General features: G+C 44.8%; 2 protein-coding genes across 8 annotated transcripts in view; one reads left to right on the plus strand and one right to left on the minus strand.

Annotated features, from left to right (window-relative positions):
* SETD3 (SET domain containing 3, actin N3(tau)-histidine methyltransferase) overlaps positions 1-14,290 on the plus strand; it is a 61,264-nt gene extending 46,974 nt beyond the window's left edge. For all 7 annotated transcript variants that reach the window (XM_085894538.1, XM_085894535.1, XM_085894537.1 and 4 more), the window contains 2 exons: positions 2,152-2,312; positions 7,377-14,290. In XM_085894538.1, the coding sequence (XP_085750664.1) occupies positions 2,152-2,312; positions 7,377-7,700 (485 nt within the window). In that variant the 3' untranslated portion in view covers positions 7,701-14,290. The remainder of the gene's footprint in view (positions 1-2,151; positions 2,313-7,376) is intronic.
* On the minus strand, positions 11,051-11,974 carry LOC147019800 (protein FAM200A-like). The gene has a single exon (XM_085893766.1). The coding sequence runs from the start codon at positions 11,972-11,974 to the stop codon at positions 11,051-11,053; it is 924 nt and encodes a 307-aa protein (XP_085749892.1).
* Positions 14,291-15,474: the final 1,184 nt, after the last annotated feature.

Genomic DNA, 15,474 nt, shown 5'->3' on the forward strand with positions numbered 1-15,474 from the left:
TAAAAAATATTCCCAAATTTATTGAATATTTACAAAACATTTGAATTCATAAATTCTTACAATATTTACACAGCCAAGATTTAAATATAAATCAGTCTAAACTCTTATTAGGTTGGACAGTACATTTTCCAGACATACCCCGTTCTTTTAATTACAGCCTTTGTGTTAAATTCAGAACATCTCAAAACTGTCAGTGTGGAATACACACTTCACTCAAAATACTACTTTATATAAAACATTTCTAATTTAAAGCCTTATAGTAAGAATTTCAGATAAACCCCAAAAAAGTAAGACCAGGTTGGCTATTAGACAACCTGCCTCTGTCGTGCCCACCAAACAAGTGGTTTTAGCCAGCACACATGTGTATCAGGTAAGCTTGTGCTGAGTACATCATACCTGAACAACTCAGTGAGGCAGAACACAGCAGTGCACACCAGGGTGACCCCTTCAGTGCATAAACCAATTAACCTGTCTACTGCAGGGCATATAGAAATGAAGTTATTTTCTGCATATAATAATAATATAAGTTCAGTTCTATATAACAATTTCTGTTATCACCACTACCACTACTACAAGCTTTGTCTGGAATTTTGTGGACTAACAGACATACAAACAAGCTGGGATCAAAACATTACCTCCTTCCACCATTGAGTGTAGAGGTAAACATCATGGAAATTATATCATGCCCTAGATTTAATTCATGCTTACCCGTGTATTTGCTTCACTATGGTTCACAAGGTCTTTTGCATACATGTAATTCAGACTCTTGTCTTCATTGCTGACCACACAATGTTGTCGAGCTGAGCCCAGATTGTATATAATTAACTCATTTATGTGGAGTCACAAGGTGATTTAAACACAGCCACACACAAAGAACACAGTTGATGTGGGTCAACACACATGCAGCCTCTCTACTCTTTTATTTGGGTCAGGGCTGTGATTAAAGACATGTGGTGGAGTCATGTTTGTAAACATTGTTAAAGACATGCTACAGTGCATTGTTAAGGAAACAAGACAGATGGAAGCCTATACAAGAAATTTCTGTACTCCAGAAACACAAAAGATGACTTAAAGGGTCGAGGAAAAGGGGATTATGCATGTTTGGTATTTATTGACAATATGAATGTAATGTTACATAAAATATGCAAATGACAAACATAAATGAATGGGTCACTTTGTTTCCTAATGGGATATGAATTTATATTTTAGACTGCCAGTATATATGAGCTTGTCTGAGTTGTTACTAGTGATTTAGTATAGTTTTTTTTATTTATTTATATTTACAGAACTAAGATATTCTTTTCAAAGTATTGTGTTGAATCCAATATTTGCCGAGATAATTTCCAAATAAAATTATATAACAGACCGTGATAGATAATATTAAGTTGAAAATGGTACCATTGGATTCCTTGCCCCCAAAAACATACATTTAGATACCAGAATCAAGTCAATAGCTGCATTACGTCCAGAGATAATGGCAAATGTAGATTTCAAGTGGCGGCCATTTTGAAATCCAATATGGCGGACCTAAAGAGAGAATTTCAAGTGGCCCAATATCTGAAAATGTTCGCAACATATTAATGTACATTTGTGCCAAATTTGGTGCTTGTATCACAAAATGCACAATTCTTTTGAATATTTGGGCTAAGCCGCCCCACTATAAGGTCTGGATGCAGATCTGGCCTATCAGATTGATACAACGTGTAAACTGTTTAACTTTGCGGAGGTGCAAGCTCTACAGAGTACCGGTCTCGTTTTACATTTGATTGAATTGTGTTGGTGTTTGTGGTAGACTATACTTGTTTCGAATATCTTTGTATTTATCGGGTGTTTCTAACTTTGTGGAGGATTCCTCGTACTTTAATCAGATTGATGAAGGTTTACTAACTCTCCCTTTTTGTTTTTGTTTCCTTGTGGGTTTTTTTTCTCATTAAAATGGCTTCATCTCTGAGTGGCTCAGTTGACCCATTCCGGGTGCACGGCCTCGTCGTTTGTGCAGCAAATTATTTTCCTTGTTCTTCACGAAAGCTCACTGACATCCCTGCATATAAAACCTCGAGTTGGTCGTGCTCTCGTGATTTTCACTCCTTTTTTTTTCAATCTCTATCGTTTTCTGATTTTCAAAGCTGGATTTTTGTTTTTCTCTCTTAGGTGAGCTAAAGGAGTGCCTTGTTGGAGAGAATGTTATGGAGAAAATATTCCGCTTGGGTGACCCTGATTTCCCTGTGAGCTGGGACAACGAGGTGAAGCTATGGACCTTCTTGGAAACCCGTGTCTCTCTTTTGCTAAAAACCTACAAGACCAGCCTTCAGGTATGGGGTAGAGGTTGACATTTGTCTCATGTTCTGATAAAGTATCGCCATTGTGCAGTTGACATGTTTGCCTGTATTTGTAATGCAACTTGCTGCGAGTATATAATTTGTTGTTTTGTTATCTGTCGTTGCACTCTTCATTTTATCTTCTTCATTTGCCCCCCTGCTCAGATTATAACAAGGTGTTACTGTTCTCTTTCTGGAGGATATTAAAAGATCATGACATAGTGGTGAGAACACTTCAGTGACATCCTGACTTAAGTGAGCAGTTTGAAGGGTTTGGATTCCCAACATCTAGAAACCAAGGTTGTCCCAGGAGCATTTTCATATCATTTTCACATTGAAGTCAAAACCCAGGTGGCTCAGGAATGACCTTCCCAGAAGGAGATAATATTCGTGCACCAAGGGTGGTGTCAGTCCACACTGATTGCATTGCAGGACAATTTGGAATGGTTGATTAAATTCTGTCTCCAAAACGGGGCTATTTGCATCTTGTAATGCATGGATTTCCATCTGTTTTGGTCTTGACAATTATGGAGCCATTCAAGGCTAACCTGCACTTTTTGTTCTTGGTTAGCTGGATGTGTTTGATATCAAGACAGCTGTTCACCACCATCTCTGATCACACCCAATCCAAAACCAACATCTTTTCTACACCCATTAAACCACTGCCCACCCCTCCCCAAAATTTAGCTTCTGTGTCCATCTTGTCCACCCCATGCATCCTCCCCTACCCCTTCATTCCAGCCCACACGCATTATTTGTCCAAGTCTACCTCTGTTTAGTCCTTCAATTGCTCTGTTGGTGTTTTCCTCCTCTTTCTACTATTCCTTTTGTTCTGTCGTGTCCTGATCCATTCAGTATTCTTGTTCTTCCACGAACCTTGACTTTGTATACCAAAAAAATTCTCTGACCTACACTAAAGGTTTGAAAATAAGAATTAACTAGAAAACATCGGAAAATGCAAAGTCCATCTGTGCTTGCTTTGTACTCAAACTAAACTTGACAAAAACGACGGTTTAAAAAAAATATATACATTTTATGCATTTGCGTTTTCCACAATCTCATAATAAAAGTTTGTTGAAGATTTGATGACAAAAGTTCAATTGGTAAAAATGTTGCGGCATGGACATACATGTTGACTCTCAATGGTAAACAAGGATTTCAATTAAATCATTTATGGCTGGTCGACCACTTCACCAATTACGTCATCCTTACAATTATCTATTCCACATTGGGAGTAGAATGAGATGTGCCAAGTTTCACATTTTTCCGATCAGAAGAATCAGATATAATTTTCTTTTCTTTTTTTTTTGCATTTAATTCAAGATGGCTGCCATACCACGTGACCCATGATGTCACAATTGTAATGAACAATACTCTCCATGGCGAGTCGCTCCAACTCTGAAAATTTTGTGTCAATCAGAAAATGGTTGCTGAGAAAAAAAATGTTAAAAAAATAATAGGCTCGAAGAATAACAATAATCTTATTTCATGGAACAAACATATATGGATATGTATGTATGGTCGTTTGTATATTTGTGACCAAAACGTCCTTGTCTTCAAATTTTCTTTTACAAATTCCGCCATGTTGTTTGTATTTTTGTCGATCCGGGGTTTGAGGCTCACCACGAGGGGAAGCACTCAGGTCCATCCCAAACGCCAGGTCCTGAGGAAGCTGGGCACAGTTAACTGCACTCGTCGGCTGGTTGCTAAGCAACCACAAACGCAAATTGGTACTGCCTTCCTGGCAGGGTTACATGACTTCACATATTACTGTTTCCGGTGGATTGACCACACCAAGCGAGTTTCAAACCCTCGATGCGTACTTGCATTAACTTACCATATCAGATGCAGTTGAGCGGAACTGCCAAGTACGCACCGGCTAATATGAGCAAATTAGTGGGGCAGGCCCGGACAGACACGAAAATAGACACACAAAAGTGATTGCAAAACCCCATCTTCCGCTGCGTGGGGGACGAACTAATGAGTAATGTATGATGAGCATGCTGTCCTGCAGCCAAGTATCGTGCCACTCACAAACATTACCCAAATTGAAAAGTTGGAAAATCTCTGCATCAATCTGAGATATTGTATCAAAATTGGAAATCTGTTGGCCTGTTAGTGTTCCCATTTAAACTTCGGGCTCAACCTGGGAAATGCCAGGTTGAAATCTTAAATATACCATGTGTTTGTCCATCGTCTCTTGATGTCCTTGTAGTTTAGGTAAAGGTACATTGATGTCTTGTAATATTTTAGTCCTATACAGTAAACCCTCCACATTCACGAGTTCCAATTATTCACAAATTGGTAAATGTATATCAATTCCTAATTCGCGATCCATCAACTTCGAGTAGTTGTGAGATTGCGAGCCCCCATCACCCTACACCAAATTTTGCAAATGTGCTGGGGGTACCCAGGGTCAGGTTATGGGCATAAACCCCCACCCCCATAAGACAATTCTCTGTATGTACATATTTGTATGGCTGAAAATCAAGAAACTGACCTCAAACAAGGAAATTCGGCCATTTGGCCCATCATTGCTGTGGTACATTCTCAGCTTAATTTTTGCTACAGCTTTAAACATCAAGCTTCTTGATAGGTTTACAAAAGTCTAAATGCTTTCAAATAGCATTTGAAAGCGACATTTCTAAACTGGCCTCCAAAGCCAGTCACCGACTGGGCATCCTCCGTCGTGCAAAGTCCTTGGCATGTCTGAGCTCCTGACCACATACAAAGCTTTCGTCTGCACCCTGATGGAGTACTGTTCTCCCCTTTGGGCAAGTGCTCCCATTTCTCACCTTTCTTGGCTTCACGCTGTGGAAATCGAGGCATTTAGGATCATTGGTATTTCCCACGATGAGGCTGAGTCTTTGGGTCTCTTACTCTCTCACCGCAAGCAGGTTGGTGGTCTTTGGCTCCTACCATCTCCTCTCTGGTCTTGCTGCCCCCCCCACCCGAATCTGTCTGCGATTATGTCCCCCCGCCCCCATATTTCCACAGGGCGTTCAAGGTTCGCCAGCAACCCCGTTCTGGTAAAACTACGAAAATCAAGAATCACTGCTCACCTTTACTCTTTCATTCCTGTTTTTTTCCCACCTTTTCCTGAAAGTCCTAGTCGTTTAAGGACCTGAAAGTCCCTGTGGTATCCATCTTGTTTACCCTGTGTACCCCACCCCCCATCCCTCTCCTTTCCACAGATCTCATCTCTGTTCCACACTTTTTTTCCTTCCCTCTCCCGCCCCTCTTGTCTCCTGCTCCCCTTGTTGTATGTTCCGTGTGTTAACCGTCATACGAGCCTCGACAGTGCACACAACAAAAACGTGTGTGTGTGTGTGTGTGTGTGTGTGTGTGTGTGTGTGTGTGTGTGTGTGTGTGTGTGTGTGTGTGTGTGTGTGTGTGTGTGATTATTTTCTGCATAATTCGGATTTCAGAATGTGGAATGGAGTCCTCCCAGGACTCGACGTATCCACCTACATTTCGGTGAAGGATCGTGATTCATGGCCGAAGTTGTGAAGTTTTCTTGTTCTCAGAGTTTTGTCCCGAGTGCTCTTTTCAGGATCGTCACTGAGCCCTGCATAGCCTCCAACTGTAGTTCGTTTTTGGTAATGTTTCCAGGGATGGTTTGTAGGATCTTTGTGAGGTTCTGCTTTATCGTTCCTGTGCGCCATAATCGCCTCTCTTTTTCACACTTCACTACGAGACTCAGACACCCATAGTACAGAATTATGGATGTCAACATCCAGTTACAGATATCACAACACATTATAAATGATTTGTTAGATCTGAACAAATCATACATCGGTGGATTATTTGACAACAGTAGAATTAAGATCAATACTTGATCTTAATTCTACTTCTGTTATGTCATCTTGGAATTAAGTAATCGGTAAAATTTAAGCTTTGAAGTAAGCTCACTGGCTCATAGTTGATGGGGTCTGTTTTTGCACCTTTCTTGTTGATGGGAGTGATGTTTGCTGACTTCCATGCAGATGGGTGATTGCTAAAGGAGAATAGACCAAATATGGCAGATAGGGGTCAGGGGGGGGGGCTGGGAAAGAATAGAAAAGCAAGATTTGTGAACATAGGCACTGATGCTGTCACCAAAGCAGGGTCAATAAATTTTCTCTACCTTCTTTGGTGTGGAAACAGAGTCCAGTAGACAGTGGGTACATCAGGATTGGTTGGGTACACAAGATTTGGAGGCAAGGACAGGGTTTAGACATTCTGCCTTATGTCGGGCAGAGTCTGAAGTTGAAGACCAAATCATAAAATTGGTACAATACTGTTCCTTCATTCAATATGATCTCACTGCTCCTACTTTGGTCCCTGTCCTTACTACGAGTGTTTTATGATTGGTTAGTTGTCTGTGTTTTTGGAAAAGTTTCCTTCTTCCTCGAACCTGTTGGTATTACGTTATGTCCAGTTTGTTCCTCACACGCATGTACCTCATCACACACGTTTTCTCATTGGTGTGTATACCTCATAAGGAGGTGAACCAATTCATTTTGAGAAAAACAAAAATTTTCAGCCTCTTATCAGCAAAAGCAATTTTTTTTTTGGGGTTCAATAAATTCATTCATTTTTGGAGATATTTTCCTGAGTTAAGCAATATCATCGGTCCAGACTCATTCGGTACATTAAGTTACGTTTATGCCTGGTGTTGGCTTAATGGTTAGGGTGGTGGGCTTGGGATCCTAGGGTCCTGAGTTGAAATCCGACTTGGCTGTTGAATTAATACCAGGTGGGGTTGACTCAACTTGTCATCCTTCCGAGGTCGCAAAATGAGTACCAGCTTGCTGGTATCCTACGTCGGAGTGGCAACCCAACCAGGATCGTGCCCAATAGCCCATGAGACTGCTTAGGCAGCACCAATGCTCTGCACAGAGTATGGTCCCAATGGATGGATGGATGGATGGAAGTTGCATATTTACTTTGTCAACACAACCATTGCTCCTCACATTTCAAAATAGTTGCATGGGAGATGCTTTCCATTCTGAAGTATGACAGTTGATACTGATTTGTTCTTTTTTCAGTCTTTTGGTTTGTTTTGGTCTCATGCAGGAGGATGAGAACTTGATTGCAGATCCACAGACTTCGTATCGCACAAAGATGGCAGTACGGCTATGCAAGTCTGAGAAAGAGATCTTGCAAGGCGTCGTCCGTTATGCAGCATGTCAGCGAGACACGGCACACCACCTGCAAAAATCTGGAGCACCACTGCCGTCCCCAGTTGTTTGCAAATCGACATCGTTCTCGGAAGCTGGGCGCAAAGGCTCGGAAAGTAAGGGTGAGGTGTGTGGTGAAGGTTGGAATAATGAGGAGACTATGGAGCCGCGTGAGACCAGCAACTCTGCAAATGAGATGGCCAGCAAGGCTGACATCTAGCCCTGTTGCTGCTTCTGGGCCCCAAACACTGTTCTGTCTGCAAATGATATTCAGATTGCATTTATTTTAATCTTTACAACTGAAGGTATACAAAAAAATGTTGTAACCTTCAACGTGCCTCGTCACAGTTTTTGCTTTTTTCTGAGCTTTGCATGATGTCCTGCAAATTGCAAGATCGCTGTTGGCTTTGGACCGATCTGACGACTTCTGTTACAAAAGATTAGGCTCTCGGGCGAGCTTGCATGTATCAAAATAAAGAAAGAAAAAATAACGTTCAAGCAAATAGACGTGTGCCGGAAGTCATGATTGGGCATCACAAAATGGCTTTCTGTACCATTGCCAAGATGAGATCATAAGGAGGAAAAAGCGAGGATCAAAATAGAGTATATAATTGTAGAAGGGGAATCAAGAGAGGAAAGAATTTCCCAAAGCAGCAGTGGAAATGACTGCAATTCCCAAGCTCAGGAACGTTGGCAGCAGAAGAGACCGGTACAAGGCGGACAGTAATGGCAGTGACCACAGCCAGACGATCCCAGCATGATAGATCCCAGTGCAAGAAACAATCCCCACAGAAATGCATGGTAAGATTGGCCCTCGTGTGAGGAAGTTTGATTTTCTTTGATGATGTGGTTTGATTTGATTTGCAAGGGTGATGTGGTTTGATTATGCTCTGTGATATCGGCGTTAATAATGCCACGCTTGTGTCTGCAGCCCTTTATTTATTTGTTACGGATGTACAGTATATGTCAAATATGTGAATAGTTTTGCTGCTATCAGATGAATAATTTGTGCAGTCACTCGCTTTGAAGATGGCTTGAAAACGAAAAATATCAAACCAGTCGATTTTGGTCCACTGCCGACCAAAGAGCACGATAACCTCATTTTGAGGAGTTAATTTGGGGGTTTTTTTGGCATGGTTGCTAAGTGTGGGTTGGCAAGAGTGAACGGCCATGGAAATTGAACCAGCAGGTGAAGAAAGACGAGTCTTAACCACTCGACCAAACAGTCATGCTGAAGATTTGATTATGCTCTATCATTTCGCTCAGTTCAGTGTACAGTGTTTGACTCATTCTCCCATTGCACCTCCAGCAGTTTGAATTTGACATGCTTGGAATTATACAACAACAGGATGCGAGTCGTAAAGTTGCAAGTCCTGATAAGTTGCATTCAAACGTAACTTTCTGTGAAATTGTCACCCACATCACAAAACTTTTAGATAAAGGAAAACTATCTTTGTGTGCCTCCTGCTTGGATGTAGCTTGATCGGCTGTCACTGTGAATCGTGAAGAGAGCTATTTAAAATGTGGAGGTTCTTTGGCACTCCTATTTGATGTGGGCGAGTGGCCCACTTGCAGATGACGATGACGAGGGCGGGGGCCGCACTCGCAGGCGGCACATTCTCGGGCGAGGGCGGGAGGCGCACTCACGGATAATCATTAATGCTTTCTTTATGAAAAGTGGAAGTCTGTTTTGTTGGTTATAATCCCCTATTTGTGGCACAATTGTACACCTGCTTGTTGCAAGCTTCATCACAGATAACCTGATAAATCGATAATTATTTAATTTTTTGGTTGTGCGTTTATGGTTGTACGTTTGCCGTTCATTGCTGTGGCAAATTCAATGTTGCTTCTATATCAAGTATGGACCCTGTCAAATTCCCATTTCCTGGCGAAACTTGCTTGTTTTTGATTTTGGACGATTGTGCGCAGTTTGGAAGGATGCTTAGTTTTATCAACAACTTGTTTTTCTGAATAATTTGCCATGTTGAGCCTAATACTTTGCCAGAGATCTAATTTTGGGACACGTGTACCTGGAAGCTCATGACCAAGGAAAGCACCATGCTCCCGAACTAGATCACCCACCTGGCGTTTCCCAGCGGCTTTCAACCACCCAGGGGGCCCCAGGCCTGGTGCAACTTCCTCACCACTCTAACTACTGTATCACACTCCCAGCCGTTCACCAGACATTTTGTGCTTCCTCAATGTAGTGCTTCCTCTTCACGCACAACACACCCACTTCACACCATTCACACTCTTATTAATTTGGACCATGCATTCCATTTTCAAAAATTTAATTCCACCAGTCCTATCTCATTCATTCCCCCATTCATCCCTAATCTTGGGACAAGAAAAGTGAGGATGAAGGCATTCCATCAATATATTCCAATTATGATCCAAGCAGTCATTTAAAAATTTCCCAGCTCTAAAATTTCGGTTTTCCAAATTTGCTGTAAACAAATTCTCCCATATAATTTTAACGTCAATTTTGCCAAGTCTCTCTACTATTCCTTCTGTCGCACTCATCTGCTGCCCGACGATATTCAGTCTCTCAGCCCTACTTTACCCCCTGGAGCCACCACGTGACCCCCACTGAGCTCCCACATCCACTGTTCGGGTGGGCTTTCAGCCGGACCCACAGTAGACCCTTTACTTACCGACCTGATTGCCTCCACTTTGCACCAATATTCGTGGATGGCACCGTTATAATTTACCTTTCTTTGTGCCTCTCCCTTTCTGCGGAGCTCATAGGGGACATGTACTCCACCACAATTTGCCTGACTGCTCCCTCCTTTGTCCAAGGCTGTTGGGGGCTGTGTAGCACTCACACCCTGTCATCATTGTCTTTTATTTCTCTGGCTCCTCCTTGAGACCTGGATGGAGCACAACCTCCTATCTCTAACTATACTTGAGGGGGCTGCGTGCATGAGTGCTGCAACATGTGGTGCTCCCTGCTTGTCCATCAGCTCACTCTGAGCCGGTCCCATTTCCATAAACTCTGTGGAGAGCCACCTGGTAAGTTTATTGAGGAGCCGCCTCGGTCTAATAGTGGCTTACCTGGTGGCGTTCCTTGTCCCTCCTCTTTCTCCTCGTCTGTGCTCATCACACAACCATCATGCATCACATTTACAATACTCTTACTCATGCACTTGCATTCGCCCATGGCCTCACTCACAAACGGTGCAATTTCAATCTCTCATGCTGACAATTCAACGCGCAGAGAAGTCCACGCTTCACCCACCGACGGTTCGGTGTTGACCTCATAGACCCACGATGCGGTATCGGGCCTGAGCACAGGCGGCTTTCATGCAGACTCAGTCTTGCACCGCACGTATCCCTGCACCCACACTTATTGCCATGAGCCTTCATCCGGGCCGCTGTTACCTGGATAAGCTCCTCTTTCACACCATCCATGGGCTGACAGAATGGCCTCGAGCAGTGTTTCCCAAACTTTCTTGAGCTCGACCCAAATCCGGGTGTGGTGAAAATCTCACGACCCAAGCTTCAATCAGCGTCTTTTTCCACGAAACATAATATCATAAAATCGGACAACCAGCGCTAATACATACTATATTAGTGCGAGAGGTGTAATTGCAGCTTCGTCTGCATGATGTCTTCGATGCGGGGCTCAATCTTGCTGAGCGCAATGCGCATGTCGTGGCCGGGGTCGAGGCGATTGCGTGCCTTGGTTTTGATGACCGTTAGCGCCGAAAAGCCTTGCTCGCACAGATACGTGGTCGCAAACGGGAGCAGAACATTCATGACTTCGGCACCGATTATGGGCTTTTCTTTCTTGACCGCAGTCCAGAACTTTCCAAGTGATGCTTTGGCGTAGAGTTGTCGATGGAACTCGTCGTGATGCAGCTCGATGAACTCTTCCTGCAGTCCATGGACATCCTCAGACAGGTCGTCAACCTTAGCCTGGAACGGATTCCTGATCCAGTGCTGGGACGCCAGATCTCTGTCCGAGATGTAGCGATCGAACTCGGTGATCAGGTTCTCCAAATGGTTCACCAGGATGGGCTTGATCGCATCGAGCGCTCCAATCTCGTCGTCCTCCCACTCCTCCAAGTACTCGTTCAATGACGGAAACGCCGCTGTTCTTCCGCGCTCCAGTTTCTCCTTCCAGAGCAGCAACTTTTCCTTGAAGGCCGACAGTTTCTCGGAGAGCGTGATGTTTTTATCCCTGCCTTGCATGGATGTGTTCAGTTCGTTCACTGAGGCGAAGACGTCGTTGAGGTAGCAGACTTTGAGCATCCATGGCTTCTCGTGGAACCGGATGGCATGGCGATGGTTCTTCTCGTTGAGGAATATCTGCAGCTCTGTTCGTAGCTCCACTACACGACGCAGGACCTTGCCGTGGGAGAGCAATCTCACACTGGGGTAGAAGAGGAGATGTTGGAATTCAGACCCGAAGTCAACACACATCTTCTCAAACAGGCGAGAGTTCACGGCGCTGGCTTTAACGAAGTTGACAATGGCGACAACCTCCTGCATCACTGCCGAAAGATCCGGCGACAGATGTTGCGCAGCAAGGTTCTCGCGATGCAAAAGGCAGTGGAGAATTCCGACGTTCGGATTGACTTGCTTGACTCGCGCAGTGAATCCCTGTCGAACACCAAGCATCGCTGGAGCGCTGTCGGTGCACAGGCTGACATAGTTTTCTCAGCTCAGACCTTCTTCTTGTTGGAAGTTGTCCACGGTGCCAGTTGAAGATATTGGTGCCAGTTGTCATCGTTTTCATTGGCGTGCAGAATAGAAATTCTTCCTCGAGGTCCGTCTCACCCTAGTACCTCCCGAAAATCATGAGCTGGGCGTCGTTTCCAACATCCGTTGACTCATCGAGTTGGTAGCTCCATTTTCCCGCCTTCTTCATGCAGGCCACCACCTGCTCCTTTATATCTAGCGAAAGGTCGACGATGCGGCTGCGAATCGTGTTGTCGGATAGCGAGATGGACTGCATTTTCTTGACCGCATCGTTGCCGCAGACGAGTCTGGCCATGTCCATGGCTGCGGGCTTGACGAGCTGTTCGCCGATCGTGTGCGGCTTCATCTTCCTTGCGATGTGCTGCGCGACGAGGTAGGATGCCAGCGTCGCTTGGTTGGCAGCCAAAAGCGCTGGATTCGTCGCTGGCTCAAACTGGCTCCGCTTCAGAGCCGCTTCTCGGCGCTCGAAAAGCTAACGATCCTTGTTGACGTGCTTCGTCGCCAGATGCCTCTTCAGTTTGTTTTCCTTCAGCGAGTTGTTGGACAGCACTTCGAAGCACAACACACATTGTGGCTTCACAGAACCACAATCAGTGATAGAAGAGAAGCCCACATCCAAAAATGCTTGCTTGTAGGAACGCTTTGCCATCCTGCAAAACGAAATAGGCGACTAGATCAGTCAGTGGAGGTCGGTGTCAAGGCTAACTGACACAAAACACGCAACTCAATGTGGAGCAGAAAACTGCGCTGCGCAGTCCAGCCAGCAAGGCAGATCACACAAAACAGCGTCTCGACTTGTCGGTCAGCCAATGTGAAGTGACCAGACTGAGTTCCTCACCTCACGAAATTACTTCGGTTGCAGAGAGAGCGAGTAATTGGAAAGGCGAGCTGGCGAAATGATTGGCCTGCAGTTAACCGTTTTGGGCGGGTACAAAGTATTGAACAGCAAGAGTAGGTAGAAACGGAAGTGTCGCTGCACCTCGGGCTGAATTATCGAGTGGAACGGTACCAAACAGCACTGTCCTACGATGTGGCGTTTGCGCGATTGCCTTTTACCCGCTTGATTTATTTTTAAAAAAAAATTTGCCGGGGTCCTCGCGACCCATTTTTGGACCCTTCGCGGCCCACGTTTGGGTCGCCACCCATAGTTTGGGAAACACTAGCCTAGAGGTATGCACACTCGCCTCGAAGTTGTTTAGCCTGGGTTTGAATCCCGATCTAGCTATAAACTGTCATCCTCGTGTTTCACAGGCAGGGTGATCCATCGATGTGTGTGCTGTCCCTCGTATGGACGTTAAATGGGTGTCATCTATCAGCATTCATTGGTGGACATTAAAGATCCCATGGTAAGCTATCGCCAGCACCATGGCCAAATTCCAAGTTCCTGCCATAAACATCAGAGGGCATTGCATCAGTGGCACAGCTGCAGCTTCAACTAATTATGCTACCCTGCAGCCTTGTGCTGCATTTGAACAAAGATAAAGATGCCATCCATGGGTGCATCCAACATTCACTTACCTTTGGGCAGGCTCAACCCGATGATCGCACTCATCCTCCGGCTCCTCCAGCATGCCATCATGTGCTTGTTGGGTCGCAGACACTTCACGCTCTGTTACCACACACATCCTAATGCCTCCTGTTCCACACATTTATCCCTTCCCCTGGTGCTATTTGTTCTGAGACTGTCTTTATTTCTGCCACTACTTCTATTTCCATTCTTCCCATTATTTCTTCATTATTTTTGGGTTCTGCTTCTCTCTGTCCCTCTTCTATCATCTCCATGCAACCCTTCTCTCTACTGTTTTCTCCATTACTGCCTGGGCACCTCTCATTTCCTTTTACTCAGTCATTAGCCCTTCACCTATTTTCGCTTGGCCATTTGATGCTCTATGGTCTTTACCTCTGCCAATTTGTCCTGCTCGGCCATGTTGGCCTTTAGCTTGACCAAATAATGATCCTGGCTGACTAACATTTTTTTTCCTGTCTGGCTAACATTCTCAGGAGTACGGCCATCCTGAACACGAGTTGTTGTCGACCTGCTGCTGTTGCTGTGTTGCTGTTTCACCTTGTGCTCTCGGAGTGGGGGGGGGGGTGCTCTGGGCTAATGGAGAACTCCTAACGAGCAGGCGGGGGAGGCGACTCCACTGTGCCCTCTGCCGGACTCTCAAAATGCCCCTCCATCAGGGTATGAGGGTTGCTCTCCATCATACTTTGTTTTTTTGTGTGTTTTTTATTTCAAATGAATTTGAAAACAAATTCATTTGGATTTGAAGGGGATCTGTCATTCCCCCTCAGGTCCGTATCCCACTCCTGACACCAGTGTAATGTTGTGGGTGTTCAAGACTCTTGTGCCACCAGGCAAGCAGGTGAAGTTTTAAGACAAGTTACTCGCATGTTGGAAAGTGGGAAAATATTTTTTGGAAATACAGGGTTTATTAAAATGTATACGGGGATAAGCATGGACAGAATGATAAATGGATTAGATCTGGCAGTCGACACACAGAGAGAAATGAAAGGAGAGGAAACATGATCTTATCTACAAGAGAAAACCCCATTATTGGACAAATCCCCACTCAGGTGAGGATGTTGAGGTCACAGAGAGATTCACTTACCTTGGCAGTGATATTCATATGTCTGCTGGCTATGAGCCAGAAGTCAGTAGACGTCTGGATCGGGCCTGTGGAGTCATGGATTCACTGGCTCATGGGGTGTGGTGCTGTCGGTACCTGTGCAGGAGGACTAAAGTCCGAGTCTTCAAGTCCTTGGTGCTTCTCGTCTTGCGATATGGATGTGAGACTTGGATTCTGTCGAGGGATCTGACTGAGACTCAATTCCTTTAGTACCAGGTATTTTTTGGAGAATCCTTGGCTATCGCTGGTCGGACTTTGTGTCCAATGAGTGGTTGCTGAGAGAGACTCAAATGAGATTTGTTACCTGCATAATCAATGAGCGTTAGCTGTGGCTGCATGGACATGTGGCTCGTTTTCCTGATGCTGATCCTGCTCACCAGATTCTCTCAGCAAGGGAGCCTTGTGAGTGGAGGAGGCCAATGGGCTGACCACGTGCCTCGTGGCCGCAGCAGGTTGATCAGCATCTCAAGGAGATGTGGATGGGCCAGGCATCTGCCTGGGGGATGGCCAGATGGAGGCCCCTGCAATACCAGCGGAAAGTGGATGCAGCGACATGCTGCTCCGGCGCATGCTCCTCTACCTGGCCTACCTGACCGGAATGGTGCTGACAATACCAGATGCAGACCATGAATGGGTTCAGAACAGGTGAGGACGATGATG

Source organism: Eptatretus burgeri, chromosome 9 (assembly GCF_056783735.1).
Source record: "Eptatretus burgeri isolate ZD-2024b chromosome 9, Ebu_testis_v1, whole genome shotgun sequence".
NCBI lineage: Eukaryota > Metazoa > Chordata > Myxini > Myxiniformes > Myxinidae > Eptatretus > Eptatretus burgeri.